The 17,132-nt window shown below is 42.3% G+C and overlaps 1 protein-coding gene across 9 annotated transcripts in view; it reads right to left on the bottom strand.

Annotated features, from left to right (window-relative positions):
* sema3b (sema domain, immunoglobulin domain (Ig), short basic domain, secreted, (semaphorin) 3B) overlaps positions 1-17,132 on the bottom strand; it is a 439,432-nt gene that overhangs the window by 52,729 nt on the left and 369,571 nt on the right. For all 9 annotated transcript variants that reach the window (XM_063068199.1, XM_063068203.1, XM_063068195.1 and 6 more), the window contains exons 5-7: positions 9,199-9,318; positions 5,414-5,507; positions 1,111-1,230 (exon numbers count right to left, since the gene is read on the bottom strand). In XM_063068199.1, coding sequence (XP_062924269.1) covers positions 1,111-1,230; positions 5,414-5,507; positions 9,199-9,318 — 334 coding nt within the window. The remainder of the gene's footprint in view (positions 1-1,110; positions 1,231-5,413; positions 5,508-9,198; positions 9,319-17,132) is intronic.

Genomic DNA, 17,132 nt, shown 5'->3' with positions numbered 1-17,132 from the left:
CACACAAAGTGCTGGAGGAATTCAGCAGCCAGGCAGCATCTATGGAAAAAAGTACAGTCAAGGTTTCCGGCTGAAACCTTTCGACAGGACTTTCTATTGTACCATTTCCTTTGGCTGCTCATTCCATGTACGGGCCATCCTCTGAGTGAAAACAAGGAACAGGAAAAAAAAACGTTGTGTACCTAAATTTCTAGGCCAGTAGGGGAGAGAAGAGAGAAAATGTGTTGTAAAATATTGCTCATTTTGTTCGTTCCATCTTGACTCCCTTCAAAATCAATACCAGTGCCTGAAGCCCCATTGGGTATTTTCTTTAACCCAAAATCAGTGGTTCTTAGTCATGGTGTCATAGAGTAATACAGCATGAAAACAGACCCTTCGGCCTAATGGGCCCATGCTGAACAAAATGACCATCCAAGCTAGTCCCATTTGCCCGTCATTGGGCCATAATCTTCTTAGTATTTCCCTATCCATGTACCTTTCCGTCTCTTTTAAAAGTTGTTTATTGTACCGACCTCCACCACTTCCACTGGAAGCTCATACCATATATGCACCACCTCTGTGTAAACAAAAAGTTGCCCCTCAAACTCCAATGAAATCTTCCCCCTCACCTTAATTCCATGGCCTCTTATTGAAAAATATCATTGCTATCTTTCCTGTAGTAGACGACCGGAACTGCACACGGTAGTCCAAATTTGGCCTCATCAACATCTTATACAACTTCAACATAACATCCCCTGTACTCAATGCCCTATTTGTTGCCAGGTCTGAAATCTGTGCCTTTTTCCTCTCAGCTTGGGTGCGGCCAGAACTAAAGGTTATATGTTTAGGGTGAAAGTTGAAGTACTTAAGGAGAATCTCTGGGGGAGCTTTCTCACTCAAAGGGTGGCGCAAGTGTGGAGTGAGCTGATTGTGAAAGTGGTGGGTGTGGGTTCAACTGCAACATCGAAGAGAAGTTTGGATAGGTACATGGATGGGAGGGATTTGGAGGGCTTGTGGTCCAGCTGCAGGTGAATGTGATGAGGCAGAAGACGAGGCTGGCATGGGCTAGATGGGCCCAAGGGCCTGTTTCTGTGCTATACTCTTCTGGGAGCCTATGACATCAGGACCTACCATTCAGCCACCGTGAGTCGTGCTGCTCGGTCCGAATGGAATGCCGGCGACCGAGGCTACGAAAGATGGTGAAGTCACGGCCCATCAGATCAGTGGCGACACCGGAGTAGAGCTCCTCACCTGGGCAAATCAACAGAAAGCAACAGTTAGACCATAAGACATCTGGGCATTCGTCGCATCGAGTTTCCTCCGTCATTCAATGATGCCTGATTTATTATCCCCCTCAATTCCATTCTCCTGCCTTCTCCCCATGACCTTTGATGACCTTTACAATCAGGAATGGCTCTCCCTGTCCCAATCACCACCACCCAATGCCAGTAACATTCACCATTTGTCAAGGCAACCCGCTTGCCCACCTGGCTTTTTCAAAAGACCACTTCCTTTCATCCAGCTTCCCATTCCAAAATTCGGATATCCCCTCTGTAGGATCATCTGTGCATCATGCAGAAAAGGATCTGCCTCCTCCCACTCATGGTAAAACACAATGCAAACGCCCACACGTGAGACATTACTTGCAACCTGAAGATAGTTTTCAATCCTCATGCTCCTCGCATCTTTTTAACATGTGCCCTGTAACTACCATGGAAGTAAAGGCCAGTTGCAGGACAAAGACCAAAAAGTGTAAACAGATCCAAACTGTGATTATCTCAGCTGGTCTCACCTTATCAGGGATATTTCTTTTTGTTCTACTCGTTTCTCCTCCACCTTCTCTGCTACTCCAAACTAACTCATTTTCTCTCTTTACCAGCTCAGGAGCCTGTATCTAAATTCTCTCCCATTTCTCTTTCCAGATATGCTGCCTGTCTGGTTATCCAGCCTTCTCTGATTCTACCTCAGATTTACAGCATCTGCAAGTTTCAGCTCTCATTATTTATTTATTTAGTAATACAGCCCAGAGTAGGCTCTTCCAGCCCTTCGATCTTCGCCGCCCCAGCAACCCCTGACAAACCCGATTAACCCTAACCTAATCACAGGACAATTTGCGATGACCAATTAACCTACTAACCGGTAGGTCTTTGGATTGTGGGAGGAAATCGGACCACCCAGGGGAAACCCACGCAGTCCACAGAGAGAACGCACAAACTCCTTACAGAACAGTGCCGGAATTGAACTCTGAACTTCAGGAACGTCCCAAGCAATAACCTCTTTGCTTCTGTGGCTGCCCATTTCTTTAAAGAGCAACAAGGTGAGAGGTGAATTGATAGAGAAGAACAAAATGCGAGGAGACATAGATAGAGTGAGCAGCCAGAGACATTTTCCCAGGTTGGAAATGGCTAATACAAGGGGGCATAACTTTAAGGTGTTTGGAGGAAAGTAATGGGGGGGGGGTAGTTAGAGGTAGTTTTTCACACAGAGTGATGGGGATGGTGGTAGAGGCAGATTATTATGGATATTTAAGAGAATCTTAGAAAGATGCCTGGTTGAAAGAACAATGGGAAGCTATGTGGGAGGGAAGGATTAGATTGATCTTGGAATAGGTTAAAAGGTTGACACAACATCGCAGGATGAAGGACCAGTACTGTGTAGATCAAAGTTCTATGTTAACAAGGAAAGCTATTTCTCAAGTTCCTTTGAATACAGGGGATTCTAAGAAACTTGGAAAAGAGCTTTCCTTGTTCTTTAGAATCCTCTGTATTCTTGGATATACTGTGGAGCAGAGGCTCCCAACCTGGGTCCATGGACCCCTTGCTTTATAATATTGGCTCATGGCATAAAGATGTTTGGGAACCCCAGCATGTAGAGGATTCTAAGTAACAAGAAAAGCAGTTTCCCAGAAGGAAATAGCTTTCCTTGTTGTCCCATTTAGAATATGCCAACTCACAGAACAATTTCATTCCCTCAGTACAACCTAACGCCTCCAAGATACACCCTCAGGGATTCAAAGTCAAGTTTATTGTCACATGCACATGTATGCACAGCTGCAAGGAAAAACTTACTGGTGGCAGCATCAGATATGCAGCATTCCGATTTTGGAAGCTAATCTGAACTCCCTTCACAAATGGATGTAAATATGTTTGTATGTCATGACTTGGAACAAGAGCAGGGGAGATATTCCCAGTGTCAGAACCAATATCTAATTCTAAACCAACATCCTTTGGTTTCAGTTCCAAAGCACAAACTGCCCGCTATGTTTACTACATTTCACCTATGCTTCAAAACCACTTTGTGCTCTTTAACATGTGAAGATCGGACTGTGTGATAGGCTCAACAAAAATGTAAACTCCTCTTTGTTTAACATACTGCCAAATGTTTCATAAGGGATGCCAAAGAATTGCTAGATTTGGCATTTTAATCTTTCTGGAACGTCATCATTCTGTGATGGTCAGCCTAACTGTCAACAATTTTTTCATGCAGTGTGTGAGTGCCTGGAATGCACTGCGTGGAGTGATGGTCGTGCTGAGGACCTTTAAGAGGCATTTACATAAGCACGTGCATGTGAGGGAAATGGAAGGATATGGACATTCTGTAGGCTGAAGAGATTAGTGGGCCATTTGATTACTAATTTAATTGGTTCGGCACAACATTGTGGGCTGAAGGGCTTGTTTCGGTTGTTATGTTTTGTAACTTCAAACCATTAAGCTGATTCTAAGGAAGGCAACGGAGTCTGGGAATGCAGGTCCAACTTCGTGTTTACTTTAAAAATAGCACACACGTATCAGGTGGTATTGTGATGACATATGCAATTCACGTATTTTATGTATTCATACATATAACCCGTGATGAATTATTTAAATGAACAAGAATGCTTAATTAACATATATATACAAGATTACTCAGATATTACTTAAATACACAACATCTGCGTTGTACTGTTCTATATTTTGTGTTCTGTTGTTGTGAGCTAGAATGATTGACAGCCCAATAGAGAACAGAGATATATTTCCAAAATCAATATACTGGGGAATCAATGAATAAAAAAGACTAGTTTAGATCTGGTATTGTACAATGAGAATAGGTTATTTAATAATCTGGTAAGTGAAGGTCTTTTACTAGAAGTTTATACAAAAGCTGAAAGCAATTTAATTCAATCTAAAACAAGGGTCTCAGATCTGAGCACACTGCCGTAGGGAAGCTTTCAGTCAACAGTTACTGTTTTCTAGCCAAGCATTTTCATTTTTTACTTTCCCCATCAATGCCTTGTTCCTGATTTGTTGAATCTAGAAATATTCATAGTCCACAGACATCGGTAGGTATGATTGTAAACAAGCAAAACCAGACAGGAGAAGTAGTTCAATCACTGGTTTAAAAAAAAGGGATTAAGAAAAAATAATAGATCAAAAGGAAAGCCTTATAACCTGTAACAGTCTGTAAATTGGGAATATTTTAGAATTTGACAAAGTTGAAACCAGGCATTCAAGAGGAAAGTGAAAAAAAATGAGAACAATCCAGTTCAAAGTATGTAACATGACTGTAATAGCTGTTAAGGACGTACATAACTGAACAGGTTAGGAAATTTTAACATGGTGCCCGTACAGACTAATCCAGGGGAATTTATATTGGGGAACATGGAAATGGTTAAGAAACTGAACAAGTACTTTGTGTTGGCATTCACAGAAAACAGAAAAATATAATGCTGGAAATGGTGATGAACAACAGACCTAGAATAACAGGAAAGCTGAAAGAAATCATATTGTGTTGTAGAATTTAATGGGACTGAATACTGAGAAATACCCAGGAGCTGATGATCCACATCCCATGATTTTGAGCGAGGTGGCTAAGGGGAGAGGAGAGGCATCTTCCAAAGTTGCAAAGATTTCACAATGGTTCCTTCATTAAGGAAGAAAGCAAATTAAGGCACACAGTAGAGATAGAGATTGAGATAGAGAGTATTCTCTTCTCTTCCCTCCCCACTCCCCCACCACATGGGCAGAAGATGCAAAGGCATGAAAGCACATACCACCAGGCTCAAGGACATCTTCTATCCCACTTTTTAAAACAATGCCAAGCAGCTGTCCAATTCCATCTGTATAAATGTTTCCCTAGTATGAAAAGATGGACCTCTGACCTCATAATCTGTGTCATTGTCACTTTGCAACTGACTGTCCACGTGCACTGCACTTTTTCTTTAGCTGTCGCACTTTATTCTACATTCTGCTCTTGTTTGACAGGGTACTAACTTAATGCACCGTTGCAATGAATTGATCTGTATGGATGGTATGAAAGGCTTGCTTTGACTGCGCCTCAGCATATGTGACAATTATAAACTAATTTACCAGTTTAATCCATGAACCTTGTTGGCTAATCTGTATACCCATGGAATCTCAGGTCCCAATGCTGGTCCATACCATCTCCACACACTCACCTATCAAAATGGAGGTGGAGAGGTGCTTGGCATCGTAAGGACTCCTTCCTTTTCCATCTTCGATTTGACTGAAGTCAATCCTGAACTGGTGCTCCTACAGCAAGACAGGGGAATGGAAGTCAATGCAATGCAGCGAAGGACATTCAATCAAAGGGTCTTCCATCTATTTGCTTTGCAAAAAGGGAGAGTGCAGAGGAGCATCAATAAATAAGCACAAGCTATTGAGAACATGAGACGAAGAGGTTCTTAAAGAGAGCCCATTGGTTGTGGGAACAACTCAGTGAAACAGTGAGAGAGATAGGGTGAAATTATCCCTACTGATTCAAGAGCCTGATGGTTGAGGGTAATAATTGCTCCTGAGCCTGATGGTGTGGGTCCTGAGGCTCTTAGACATCCTTCGAGAAGAGAACATGGGCTGGGTGGTGGGGTTTCTTGATGGTGAATGCTCCTTTCCTATTTCTTACATTCACTCCATATAGATGTGCTCAATGGTGGTGGTTGGGGGAAGGAATTATCCGTGTTGGACTGGGTTGTGTCCATTACTCTTCTTTATGGGATTTTCCTTTCAAGGGAATTGGTGTTTCCAATGAGTGCACATGGAGAGTATGTGGAGAGTCAGGACCAGAGGGCACAGCTTCAGAATAGTTGGACGTCCTTTTAGAACAGAGATGAGGAGGAAATTCTTTAGCCTGAGCATGGTGAATTTCTGGAATTTCTTGCCACAGATCGCTGTAGAGGCCAAGTCAGGTAAGTATATTTAAAGTGGAGTTTGATAGGTTATTGATTAGTAACGGTGTCAAAGGTTACATGAAGACTGGAGAATGGGGTTAAGAGGGGTAAGGTAATAAATCAGCCATGATAGAATGGCAGAGCGGACTCGATGGACTGAATGGTCTAATTCTGCTCTTATGATCTATGGGCTTGTGATTCAACCTTCCAAGAGTGGGAATGAAATCCTGTAGGAAATCCCAAGCACATTCCAGCCATACACTTAAAATGCAGTCTAGACAGATTGCAGGAACCAATTTACACTGGTGTGAAGTGTCTACTTAAACCAAATCCAATTCTCAAAAAAAAAATCCTCATTAAGATTCTTACTTAATAAAATCCCTTACTCACTCTTCCTTCAGTTAGTCCTGACGAAGGGTCTCAGCCTGAAACGTCGACTGCACCTCTTCCTACAGATGCTGCTTGGCCTGCTGCGTTCACCAGCAACTTTGATGTGTGTTGCTCATTAAGATTCTGTTTGCCAGAGCTTGCCATGCAAGGAGGCTTCTTATGTGGTCTAGTTCGGCAAAGTCTTGAGGAAGACAGCCATCTGTAGCCACAGCCTCAGAATGAAAGGATGTCCCTTTAAAACTGAGATGAGCATCAACTTCTTCAGCCAGATGTTGACGAATCTGTTTTTTTTTGGTCACAGAGCGTGGTGTAGTCTAAGCCTCGGGTATATTTAAGGCAGAAATTGATAGGTTCTTGATTGGTAGAGGGGATAAAGGTTACAGGAAGAAGTCAGGAACTGGAGTTGAGAACAGAAATAAAAGTCTGTCATGATTGAATGGCAGAACAGACTAAATGGGCCGAATGACCTAATTCTTCTACAAATTATGATCTTATGACATGGTGGGCCAAGGGACCTGTTGCTTTGTTCTATAACTTTGTGACTCTAAAGAAAACACTCAATAGGTCAGGCAGCACATGTGAAAGAAATTAGAGCCCAGTGGCCCTGCTGGTGAAGTGCTGGGCCCTGCTGGAAGTGGGAATGGGATTGAGTTTGGCTAGAATTGGCTCCCACAGCTTCGGCCAGATGATGATACATATAACATGAAATAGACTCTGGAACTAATCTTCAATACTGATAATTACTGCCAATTTTTTTCTGATAGTGTTTGAAGTTAAAACAAGATCTTTGGTTATTTTTGGCTGTTTGTCCACTGCACTTTGAGACATCTGGCATGCCTCTGAAGAAGAATATCATGGGCTCAAGCATCATGCCGAAGTCACAGGCATGCAATCCCTCTCCCACGGAGGAAGATTTCAGTATTTAGACATAAGAATTTCCGACATAGGAGCCGAATTAGACCATTTAGCGCATTATGTCTGCTCTGCCATTCCATCATGGCTGATTTATTATTCCTCTCAACCCCAATCTCCTGCCTTTTCCCAGTAACCATAAAGTCCTGATTAATCACGAACCTATCAACCTTCAGTTTAAATATACCCAATGATTTAGTCTCCACCGCTGTTGCGGCAATGAATTCCACTGATTCATCACCCTCTGGCTATGGAAACCTCTTTTCTTCTCTGTTCTAAATGGACGTCCTTTAATGATAATTTCAGTGTTGTGATAAGTGATGATGCCCATGCTGGTTCAGGAGCCTGATGGTCTGAAGGGTAATAACAGTTCCTGAACCTGGTGAGTGGGACCTAAAAGCTCCTTCCTGACGGTAGCAGCAAGAAGAGAGCATGACCTGGATGGTGGGTGTCCCTGATGATGGATGCTGCTTTCCTGTGGCAGCACTCCTTGTAGATATGCTCAATGATCTGTAACCTTAGTGACTGTCTCTCATATCTCTGATTTGCAAAAACCCCTCAGTCTTGGGTTTAAAATGAACAACTCTCCCATTATAATTGCAGTTTGCTGAGCAGAGTTTCCACCGTGATTTGAGTATGGAAATGTTTTCCAAGTTCACTCCAAAATGCCTTGCTCTCATTCTGAGTGTAAACCAGAATAAGGTAAACCAGTTCTGGTACTGACAGAAAATTTCCGATCTGGCTGGTACTACTTTGGTGGTAAAATGATGCCATCATCCTGGAAGTATGTGGCAGCCATGTTTTATTTGCTTCGTGTGATCCTGCCTTGCCAGAAAAGTGTCATGGGGGAGTTGCAATTATAAGATCATAAGACATAGCTGCACAATTAGGCCATTCAGTCCATCAAGTCTGCTTCGCCATTCTATCATGGCTGATTTATTATCTCTTTCAGCCCCATTCTTCTGCCTTCTCCATGTAACTTTTTATGCCCTTACTGATCAAGAACCTATGGACCTGCACTTTAAATATACCCAAATGACTGGCCTCCACAGCCATCTATGGCAATGAGTTCTACTGATTCGACACCCTTTGGCTAAAGAAATTCCCCCTCACCTCTGTTCCAAAGGGACGTCCTTCTATTCTGAGGTTGTAACCTCTGGTCATTGACTCCCCCACTACAGGAAACACCCTCTCCACATCCACTCTAAGATTTTCAATATTCAAAAGGTTTCGATGAGATCCTCCCTCATTCTTCTAAACTTCAGCAAGTACAGGTCCAGAGCTGTCAAATGCTCTTCATGTGTTAACCTTTTCATTCCTGTGATAATTCTCGAGAATCTCTTCTGACCCTCTCTAATACCAGGATATCCTTATAAGGGCCCAAAACTGCTCACAATACTCCAGGTGCAGTCTGACCACTGCCTTATAAAGCCTCGGATTTACATTCCTGCTTTTATATTCTGGTCTTCCGAAATGAAAGTCCTTAGAACTTACCCCCCTCACCTTAAATGAATATCCCCTGATATTAAACCTTTCATTGTCCCCCTCCCAACCTAAAAACTCAGAGCACCATGTCACCAATATGCATGGAAAACATGAGAGAAAAGGCCACATTGTCACAGAGATACAAGAAGAAAACAAACAAAAGATCTCACATCACGGGGAAAACCTGCCAAGAGGTTCAAAGCACAGAAAGCCCTCTCCTGCTCAGCCAAGGTCATCGTACTGAGAAGCCAGCAGAGGAAAGCACTTACATCAAACTTGCTCCCGACCTCCACGTATGCACAGACAGGATGGAAAGCTCCAGTGCCACAGGTATACAGGTGGGTCCTGTTGAACTGATGCAGGACTTTGATGAAGTTGGCACAGTCTGCCTACAACAGAAAGAATACAGGCATCAGGCAATGGTGAACGACTAAGAACTAGGAGCAGTAATAGGTTATATGGTCTCGAGCCTTTTCCATCATCCTATGAGATCAGTATTCATTTCTTACAGCACAGAAACAGGCCCTTCAGTCCATCTAGCCCATGCTGATTTGATCTTCTGCCGATTCCCATCTACCTGTACCTGGACCATAGCCCTCCATACCCCTCTCATCCCTGTACCTTTCCAAACATTTCTTAAATATTACAATTGAATCTGCATCTACCACTTCCACTGGCAGCTCATCCACCATCCTCTAAGTGAAGAAGTTCCCCCACCAATTCGCTTTAACTATTTCATCTTTCACTCTAAACTCATAAATTCTAGTTCTAGTCTCACCCAATCTGAGGGGGAGAAAAACCGGCTTGCATTTACCCTATCTACACCCCTCATAATTTTGTATACCTCTATCAAATCTCTCTTCATTCGTCTATGCTCCAGGGAGTAAAACTGAAACCTGCTCAACCAACTTAGGTCCTCAAGTCCCAGCGATGTCCACATAAATGATCTCTGCAATCTTTCAATCTTGTGGTCAAAAATTCTATTGACCTTATACAACCCAGAAGGGCAGCTCCGTGCGTCATCGCAGCGATATCTGTTGGTAAGATATTCCCAAATCTACAAACTTTTGCAGCAATTCTCCCACCCACACCCAATATTTCCCCAAAACTCCAAAGGTTTTTGTGATAGTATTGGGTTCACAGCTGCAAAGCCCTAAACACAAAAAGAGATTTTAACCCCTACCTGATATAGGTATCTCAGGGTACCTCACTACAGGGAATTTATACTGTATCAATCTACATTTCAAGGACTAGCTTACTTTTCTGTCTTGTCTCTGCAGCAGGGTCTAGATGTCAATACACTCCTATTTAAGTGGTGCCCCCACCACCAAGGAGGAGATACTTCCAGTTAACAGTTTAAACACAGTTTATTTTATTTTTAATGATACATGTTTAATTTTGGACAAATAGTTATTAACACACATTTCACACTCACCGAAGATTTCTGATGTATAAAAGATTTCCAAATTAGAAAATATTTATAAATTGCAAAGAATTTCCAAACACAAGTATAATCCTTACAAACTAAAAGAACATACCAGCGAGTTGCATACGAACAAATTGTCCACTGCTGTAACTGAAGGTTTAGGAATGAATTCTAGTTCTACTTTCTTTCATTCTCCTTATCATTACCAAAATCCACAATGTTTCCTAATATTTATACAGTTCTGCTACTAATTGACAGCATCAGCAGAGATGTTTATCAAATATCTTTGCTGGGACCAAGTAATTCACACATGTGGTCTAAAAACTTCTGGGGAAAGAGATTCTGGACATCCATCCGTAAGAGCTGACTCTCTGAGTACACAAATATCTCAACTATTGATTGATCAATTTTTCCTGTGACCATGTTTGATGTGCTAAATGCCAAAATCAGTCTGATCTGAAAGCGTCCTTTATCACAATGGTGCTAATAACTTAGCCAATTTTGTCTGATTTGATACAGGCCAATTAACAAAGCCCCACTGTCTTACATCGATTAAGTATAGACCTACAAGACCTCACCGTTTACTTGTTTACAACAAGAAGCTGAGCAAGAAATATTTGTTAGGAGTTTAACTCTGCCGCAAAAACTCTGACACTTTGGAAAGATCATGCTGTTGTGATAGAAAGCTGAGGTTAGCAATAAGCATTTCTGGTTCTGGAAGGTGAACAGGGGAGGCTCTCCATTGGTTGGGGTCAACTTTGGAAGTTGCATCCCAGCTGTCTACGTTGTATATGAAGCCAGGGCAAACTGATATGGAGAGCAACCCTATTGTAGCCGATGAACCCAAAGGAATGGCAGAGGGGCAATCCCAGTCAGATCCTTCCTCTATGCGCAGAGCGTCCCTCCCACCACGAGCTGACTGTAGTGGGAATGAGACAGTCGCTCACCTTTTTGGGGACAGTGAGTTTGTGAAGACAGTGTGGGGAAAGATACAGAGGTCTGTGTCATAGCTCAGCCCAAGCAGCTGCTTGACAGAGAACCCTCTAGTCTACAGATTGGCCCCAGGGACAAGCCTAGAGACAGATATCGAGTGTTGCTGAAAGATAATCAATTCTGCTAAAGATACCCTTTGATCTGCCTGAAACTTGTTGCTTTGCCAGCACTTTGAGAAGTCAACCAAGGAATTCTGCCAACTGGCATATTCCAGGGAGGGATGAACTGAAGCTCGGTGGGGGAGGACCATGGTATAGGGTTTTTCTGCTAATCGACAGAGAGGGGCCAGGGTGGGTGAGGAAGGCCCTCAGTTATTACAGTACTGCACCACCCCAGGGGGCCACATGAGGGACAACGGTTTTAAGAAATGTAATTGAACACCGTTTAATGCGTTGACTATGAATGTAAGAATGAAAAGCAAGGTTTATTCTTGTAAATATTTTAAATTAATAATAAAGCTTATTTTGATTTAAAAAGTGCAAGGGAGATTTACCAGGACTTTGCCTGGATTGGAGGATATGAGTAATAGGCTTGCTTTTCTTAGAACAAAAGAGGATGAGAGGTAACTTGAAAGATGTATTTAAAATTATGAATGGGTAGATAGTCCTTTTTGTACAATATATTGCACAAATTTATAGTAAATTTACAGTTTATTTTGGAGTATGATATTAACTTAGTTTTTGTATATCCAAGTAAACTTTATTCATAATTTCAAATAAAAACAAAGCTAAACTGTGCAATGCCTTTTTATTCTCACATTCTCACAATGTCCTTCACTTGTAGCAAGAACGTGGCATTTTTGTCTGTAACAAAATTGAGCCTGTATTGTACCAGAATACATTGCTAAAAGTGTTTGTTCAACATTACATTGATTGAACCAGAGTCTTTGACAAACTGCAAAGCAGCAAGTGTGTTACCGGCAGAATGCCAAATATACTGATTAAGCAGAAGAACAGAATGCACCTTTGTCCTTGACCTGGGGCAAGGGTAGACTTCACTTGTGTGTGAAGGAATGACAATGCTCTCTGCTACTGACTCCCGTGAGGTACTAATCTTCCCTTGCTGCATGCAAAATAACTGTGCTTAGGACTGATCTACTCTGAGTGAATTGTTGTTTGTTATCAGACATAGCTATAAAGTGCTCAACACATCCACAGTCAAAGCTTTCAGTATTGTTCTACAGTCAGCACTCAGTGGCCTCATTATTTGGTACCTCCTGTACCTAATAAAGTGGCACTGGTTGTGTGTTTGTGGTCTTCTGCTGCTGTACCCTATTCACTTCAAGGTTGGAAATGTAAATTCAGAGAAGATCTTCTGCACACCACTGTTGTAACACATGTCTACTTGAGCTACTGTTGCCTTCCTGTCAACTTGAACCTGATTGGCCATTCTCCTCTGACCTTTCTTATTAACAAGGTGTTTTAACTCACAGATCCAACGCTCATTGGATTTTTTTTCTTTTGCTTATTGCACTATTCTCTGTAAACTCTGAACACTGGTGTGCATGAAAATCCGAGATGATCTTCAGTTTTTGAGATACTCAGACCACCCCATCTGGCACCAATAATCATTCCACAGTCAATGTCATTTAGATCACATTTCTGCCCCATTCTGATGTTTAGTCTGAACAACAACTCTTGACCATGCCAGCATGCTTTTATGCATTGAGTTGCTGCCACATAATTGGCTGATTAGATATCTGCATTAACGAGCAGGTGTGCAGGAGTACCTAATAAAGTGGCCACTGAGTGTTTTACAATACTGAACATTATCAAACACCTCTCCACTCCCAGCAGCATTATAATTAGTATAAAATGTCATTTCCTCCTCCCTCTGTATTCACTGAGGATCAGACAATGAACTATGTAAATTCAATTTCTCTTCCAGTGAGAAACGGTCAGTAATATTCGGAGCCTTGGGTATTGTATTCTCATCAAGACACATCAATGGAATCTTGAAACCTGATACCCAAATCACATAAAAAATCCTGGAATTTCATGCAATAGATTTGGAATTTGACTTCAATCAAGCAGAGCACCCTGTGGTAATCATTATTTTGTAGTTTCAAAGTGTTACCAAAGACCAGTGAATTAACGAGGGTGTAAATGCCAGTATATTTGTGGGATTAAAAGTCTGGCTCCAGGTCTGCCCACATCACCGCTTGTAAAGTGTGCTGAAGTGATTGTCTTGCAATATTTTATGTTGATTAAGGTCAAAGTGGAAGGAAAGGCAGGGAGGAAAGAATTGATTCATCTACTTCCAAGTCCAAGTCCAAGTCAAGATTATTGTCATTTAACTATCTTCATGTATACCGCCAAATGCGACAAAGTTTCTCCAAACCAGGGTGTAAAGTACAGTAGTACACATTGCACATACATAACACACAATACCCTAGGAAAGCAAAAATTAAAACTACAAATGAATTACACACAGATAAACAAAGTAAAGTGCATAAATTAAATACTGTAAGGTACAGTACAAACTATCCAGTGGCTCTTAAAATGTGATGTGGCAGGGAGTTCAGAAGCCTAATGGCCTGAGGGAAGAAACTCTTTCCCCATCCTTGTCTTTATGCGTTGGAGTCTCCTTCCTGATGTTAGAATCTGCTTTTTATGTCTAATGTGAGGGAACGTAATTTGAAGGTAATTGGAGGAGGGTATAGAGGGGAATATCAGAGGTAGATTGTTTTTACACGGAGAGTGGTGGGTGTGTGGAGGCAGATACATTTAATAAACTCTCAGATAGGTACACGAATGATAGAAAACTGGAAGGCTCTGTGGGAGGGAAGGGTTAGATTGATCTTAGAGTAGTTTAAATGGTCAGCACAAGATCGTGGGCCAAAGGCCCTGTACTGTGCTGTAATGTTTTATGTTCACACACGCCCAGACCTTAGATTGGACAAATGCAAAAAAGCCAAATCGTAAAATAATGACTATGACTATGACTAAGTTGTTGGCCGTAAGCAGATATGAAATCAGAACCAGAGTTAGGTTTATTATCATGACATAAGTCGTGAAATTTGACTATAAAATCATAATAACCAATTTCCCCCGGGATCAATAAAGTATGACTATGACTATGGCCATAGGAGCAGAAGGAAGCTATTTAGCTCATCAAGTCTGCTCTCCCCTTCAACCCCATTCTCCTGCCTTCTCACCATATCTCATACATATCCCAAATGGTAATAAAATGGACGAGTTCACAGTGCTAGCCAGGCATCATAGAACATTTTGGGAGTGCAGTGTTATGTGCTTCACTGGAACGGGGCTGCACGGGGACATACCCGATCAAAACTTCTCCATGGACGGCTTCCAGACCGTTTGGGCTGACCAGAAATGCACTGAGAGCGGTAAGCGTAAAGGAGTTGGGGGCTTACTGTTCTGGTTAACAACAGATGGTGCAATTCGGGTCATATTACGATCGAGGAACGTGTTTGTAGACCGGATATTGAACTTTTTACTGTTGGACTTCGGCCATATTCCACCGAGATACAACACTGGGCGGCACGGGAGGTCGTTCCTGCCTGTGGCCATTTAACTTGCAGCTCCTCCTGTGGAGGGTCAGACACCCTGAGCCAATAGACTGGTCCTGGACTTATTTTCCATCTGGCATAGTTTGCATTTTGTTGTTTGATTGTTTGTGGTTTTTGTATTGCTATATTTATGCTCTATTCTTGGTTGGTGCAGCTGTAATGAAACCCAATTTCCCTCGGGATCAATAAAGTATATCTATCTATCTATACACCATATGTATGTGTAGGACTCTTTGCATCTAGTGGCATGATCTCGTGGGTGGTGCCCCCTCCCCGACCAAACTTTAGCACTCTTGTTTGGGTGGATGCTGTGTGTTGTGTCCCCTGTGTAACATCAGTACCCCGAAATAACATTCAGTCCACAATGTGCAGTTAAACGATTAAAATTTTATATTTAAGTATGGGGTTAGTAGAGAAACAAAAGAAAAGGAAAATAAATAAAAGGCCCCAATAATCTCATAAACATGTCCAGTGCACAAACGTTGGAGCTCATGGATTCCCTTTCACTGATCTTTCTTCGCTAGTCGGCCCCTGGGCTCCCACCCCGAGCCCAGGCCCAGCAGATCCGGCAACCATCTCCTCAAGCCATATCTTCTCTCTTCATCCTCCTCGAGCCTTCTCCTTCAAGCCTGCACAAACTAACAGCTTTCACACAGACAGGAAGAGGAACATCTATCCCAACTGGTTCGCAAATGAATACAGGTCCCGTTATCACTAATTATAACCCAAACATGCAGCTATAGAGAACCAGTACAGAGAAGCCAATTTATTCACCTTAGCAGTAACATAAAAGAAGAAACCCTTACGTATGTAAGTACATGTTCTGCACAGCATTGTGGGTTGAAGGGCCTGTATTGTGCTGTAGGTTTTCTATATTTCTATGTTTCTATTCCTTCACGTCTTGACCAATCAAGAACCTATCAACCTTTACCTTAAATATACCCAAAGACTTGGCCTCTGCAGCTGCCTGTGGAAACAAATTCCACAGATTCACCACCCTCTGCCTCAAAAAATCCCTCCTCACCTCTGTTCTAAATAGAGGTCCCCCTATTCTGCGGCTGTGTCTCTGGTCTTAGAAACCCCTGTCATAGGAAGCATCCTCTCCACATCCACTCTGTCTAGGACTTTCAACATTCAGTAGGTTTCAGCGAGATCCTAGTGGCAGCAGTATAGTGCAAGACATAAAACTTACCATAAGTCACAAAAAATACATGAGCCATGTTGAAGAGAAATAATGAGCAGAGTTCATGAACCATTCGGAAATGTGACGGCAGAGGAGAAGCTGTTTCTGACTCATTGAAAGTGTGTCTCAGGGCTCCTATACCTCCTCCCTGATGGTGGCATCAAGATGATGGCATGCGAAAGGATTCGATGGGCCAAGTAGCCGAACTCTGCTCCTATTCCTTAAGTTATAGCATCAACTTTTCTGAACAAATGCATTCTTTATAATGATACATGTGTATCAATAGCGTAGTGATTAGCGCGATGCTATTACAGCACGGGGCGTTCAGGAGATTTGAGTTCAATTCCGGTGCCATCTGTAAGGAGTCTGTATGTTATCCCCATGAACTACTTGGGTTTCTTCCGGGTGCTCTAGTTTGGTCTCACACTCCAAAGACGTCCCAGTCACAGGGTTCTGTGATTAGGCGAGTGCGGGGCGTGGACGATGCGGCTCTTTGAGCCAGAAGGGCCTATTCTGTGCTGCAACTCGAAATAAAACAAGTAAAACTCAGCCCGTATCAATGATGCATTACATGAAATAATTTCCTCCTGATTGTAAATCTTGATATTTTGTGGCTGATTCACAAGACAGATCTTGTGGAAAGTAATGTTGTACTTCTGGAACCAGTGCCAGGAACTCCTGCTCTTGTAATTTTTGGTAGAGGCAATGGTTCCTCTGGGTAGGTCCAAACAACGAGAAGGAATGCTTGGCTACACCTAAAACTGTCTTGTTTTGCTCTCTGTTTCATCATGTCCCTTGCCCCTAGTCTTTCTGAGAGGAAACTGCTTCACTCTGAGGGCCATGGAATGTGGAACGAGCTGTTAGTGCAAGTGGTGCATGTGAGCTTGATTTCAACATTTAAGAGAAATTTGGATTGGTACATTGATGGTAGGGTTGTGAAGGGCTATTCATTTCAGCACAGATTGATGGGCATAGGCAGTCCAAATGGTTTAGCATGGACTAGATGGGCTGAAGGGCCTGTTTCTGTGCTGTATTTTTCTATGACTCTATGCGCTATACTCTAGGTGTG

Source organism: Mobula hypostoma, chromosome 15 (genome assembly GCF_963921235.1).
Source record: "Mobula hypostoma chromosome 15, sMobHyp1.1, whole genome shotgun sequence".
Lineage (NCBI taxonomy): Eukaryota > Metazoa > Chordata > Chondrichthyes > Myliobatiformes > Myliobatidae > Mobula > Mobula hypostoma.
Note: the sequence above shows the minus strand (reverse complement) of the source record. Positions and strands in the feature narration are given on the sequence as shown.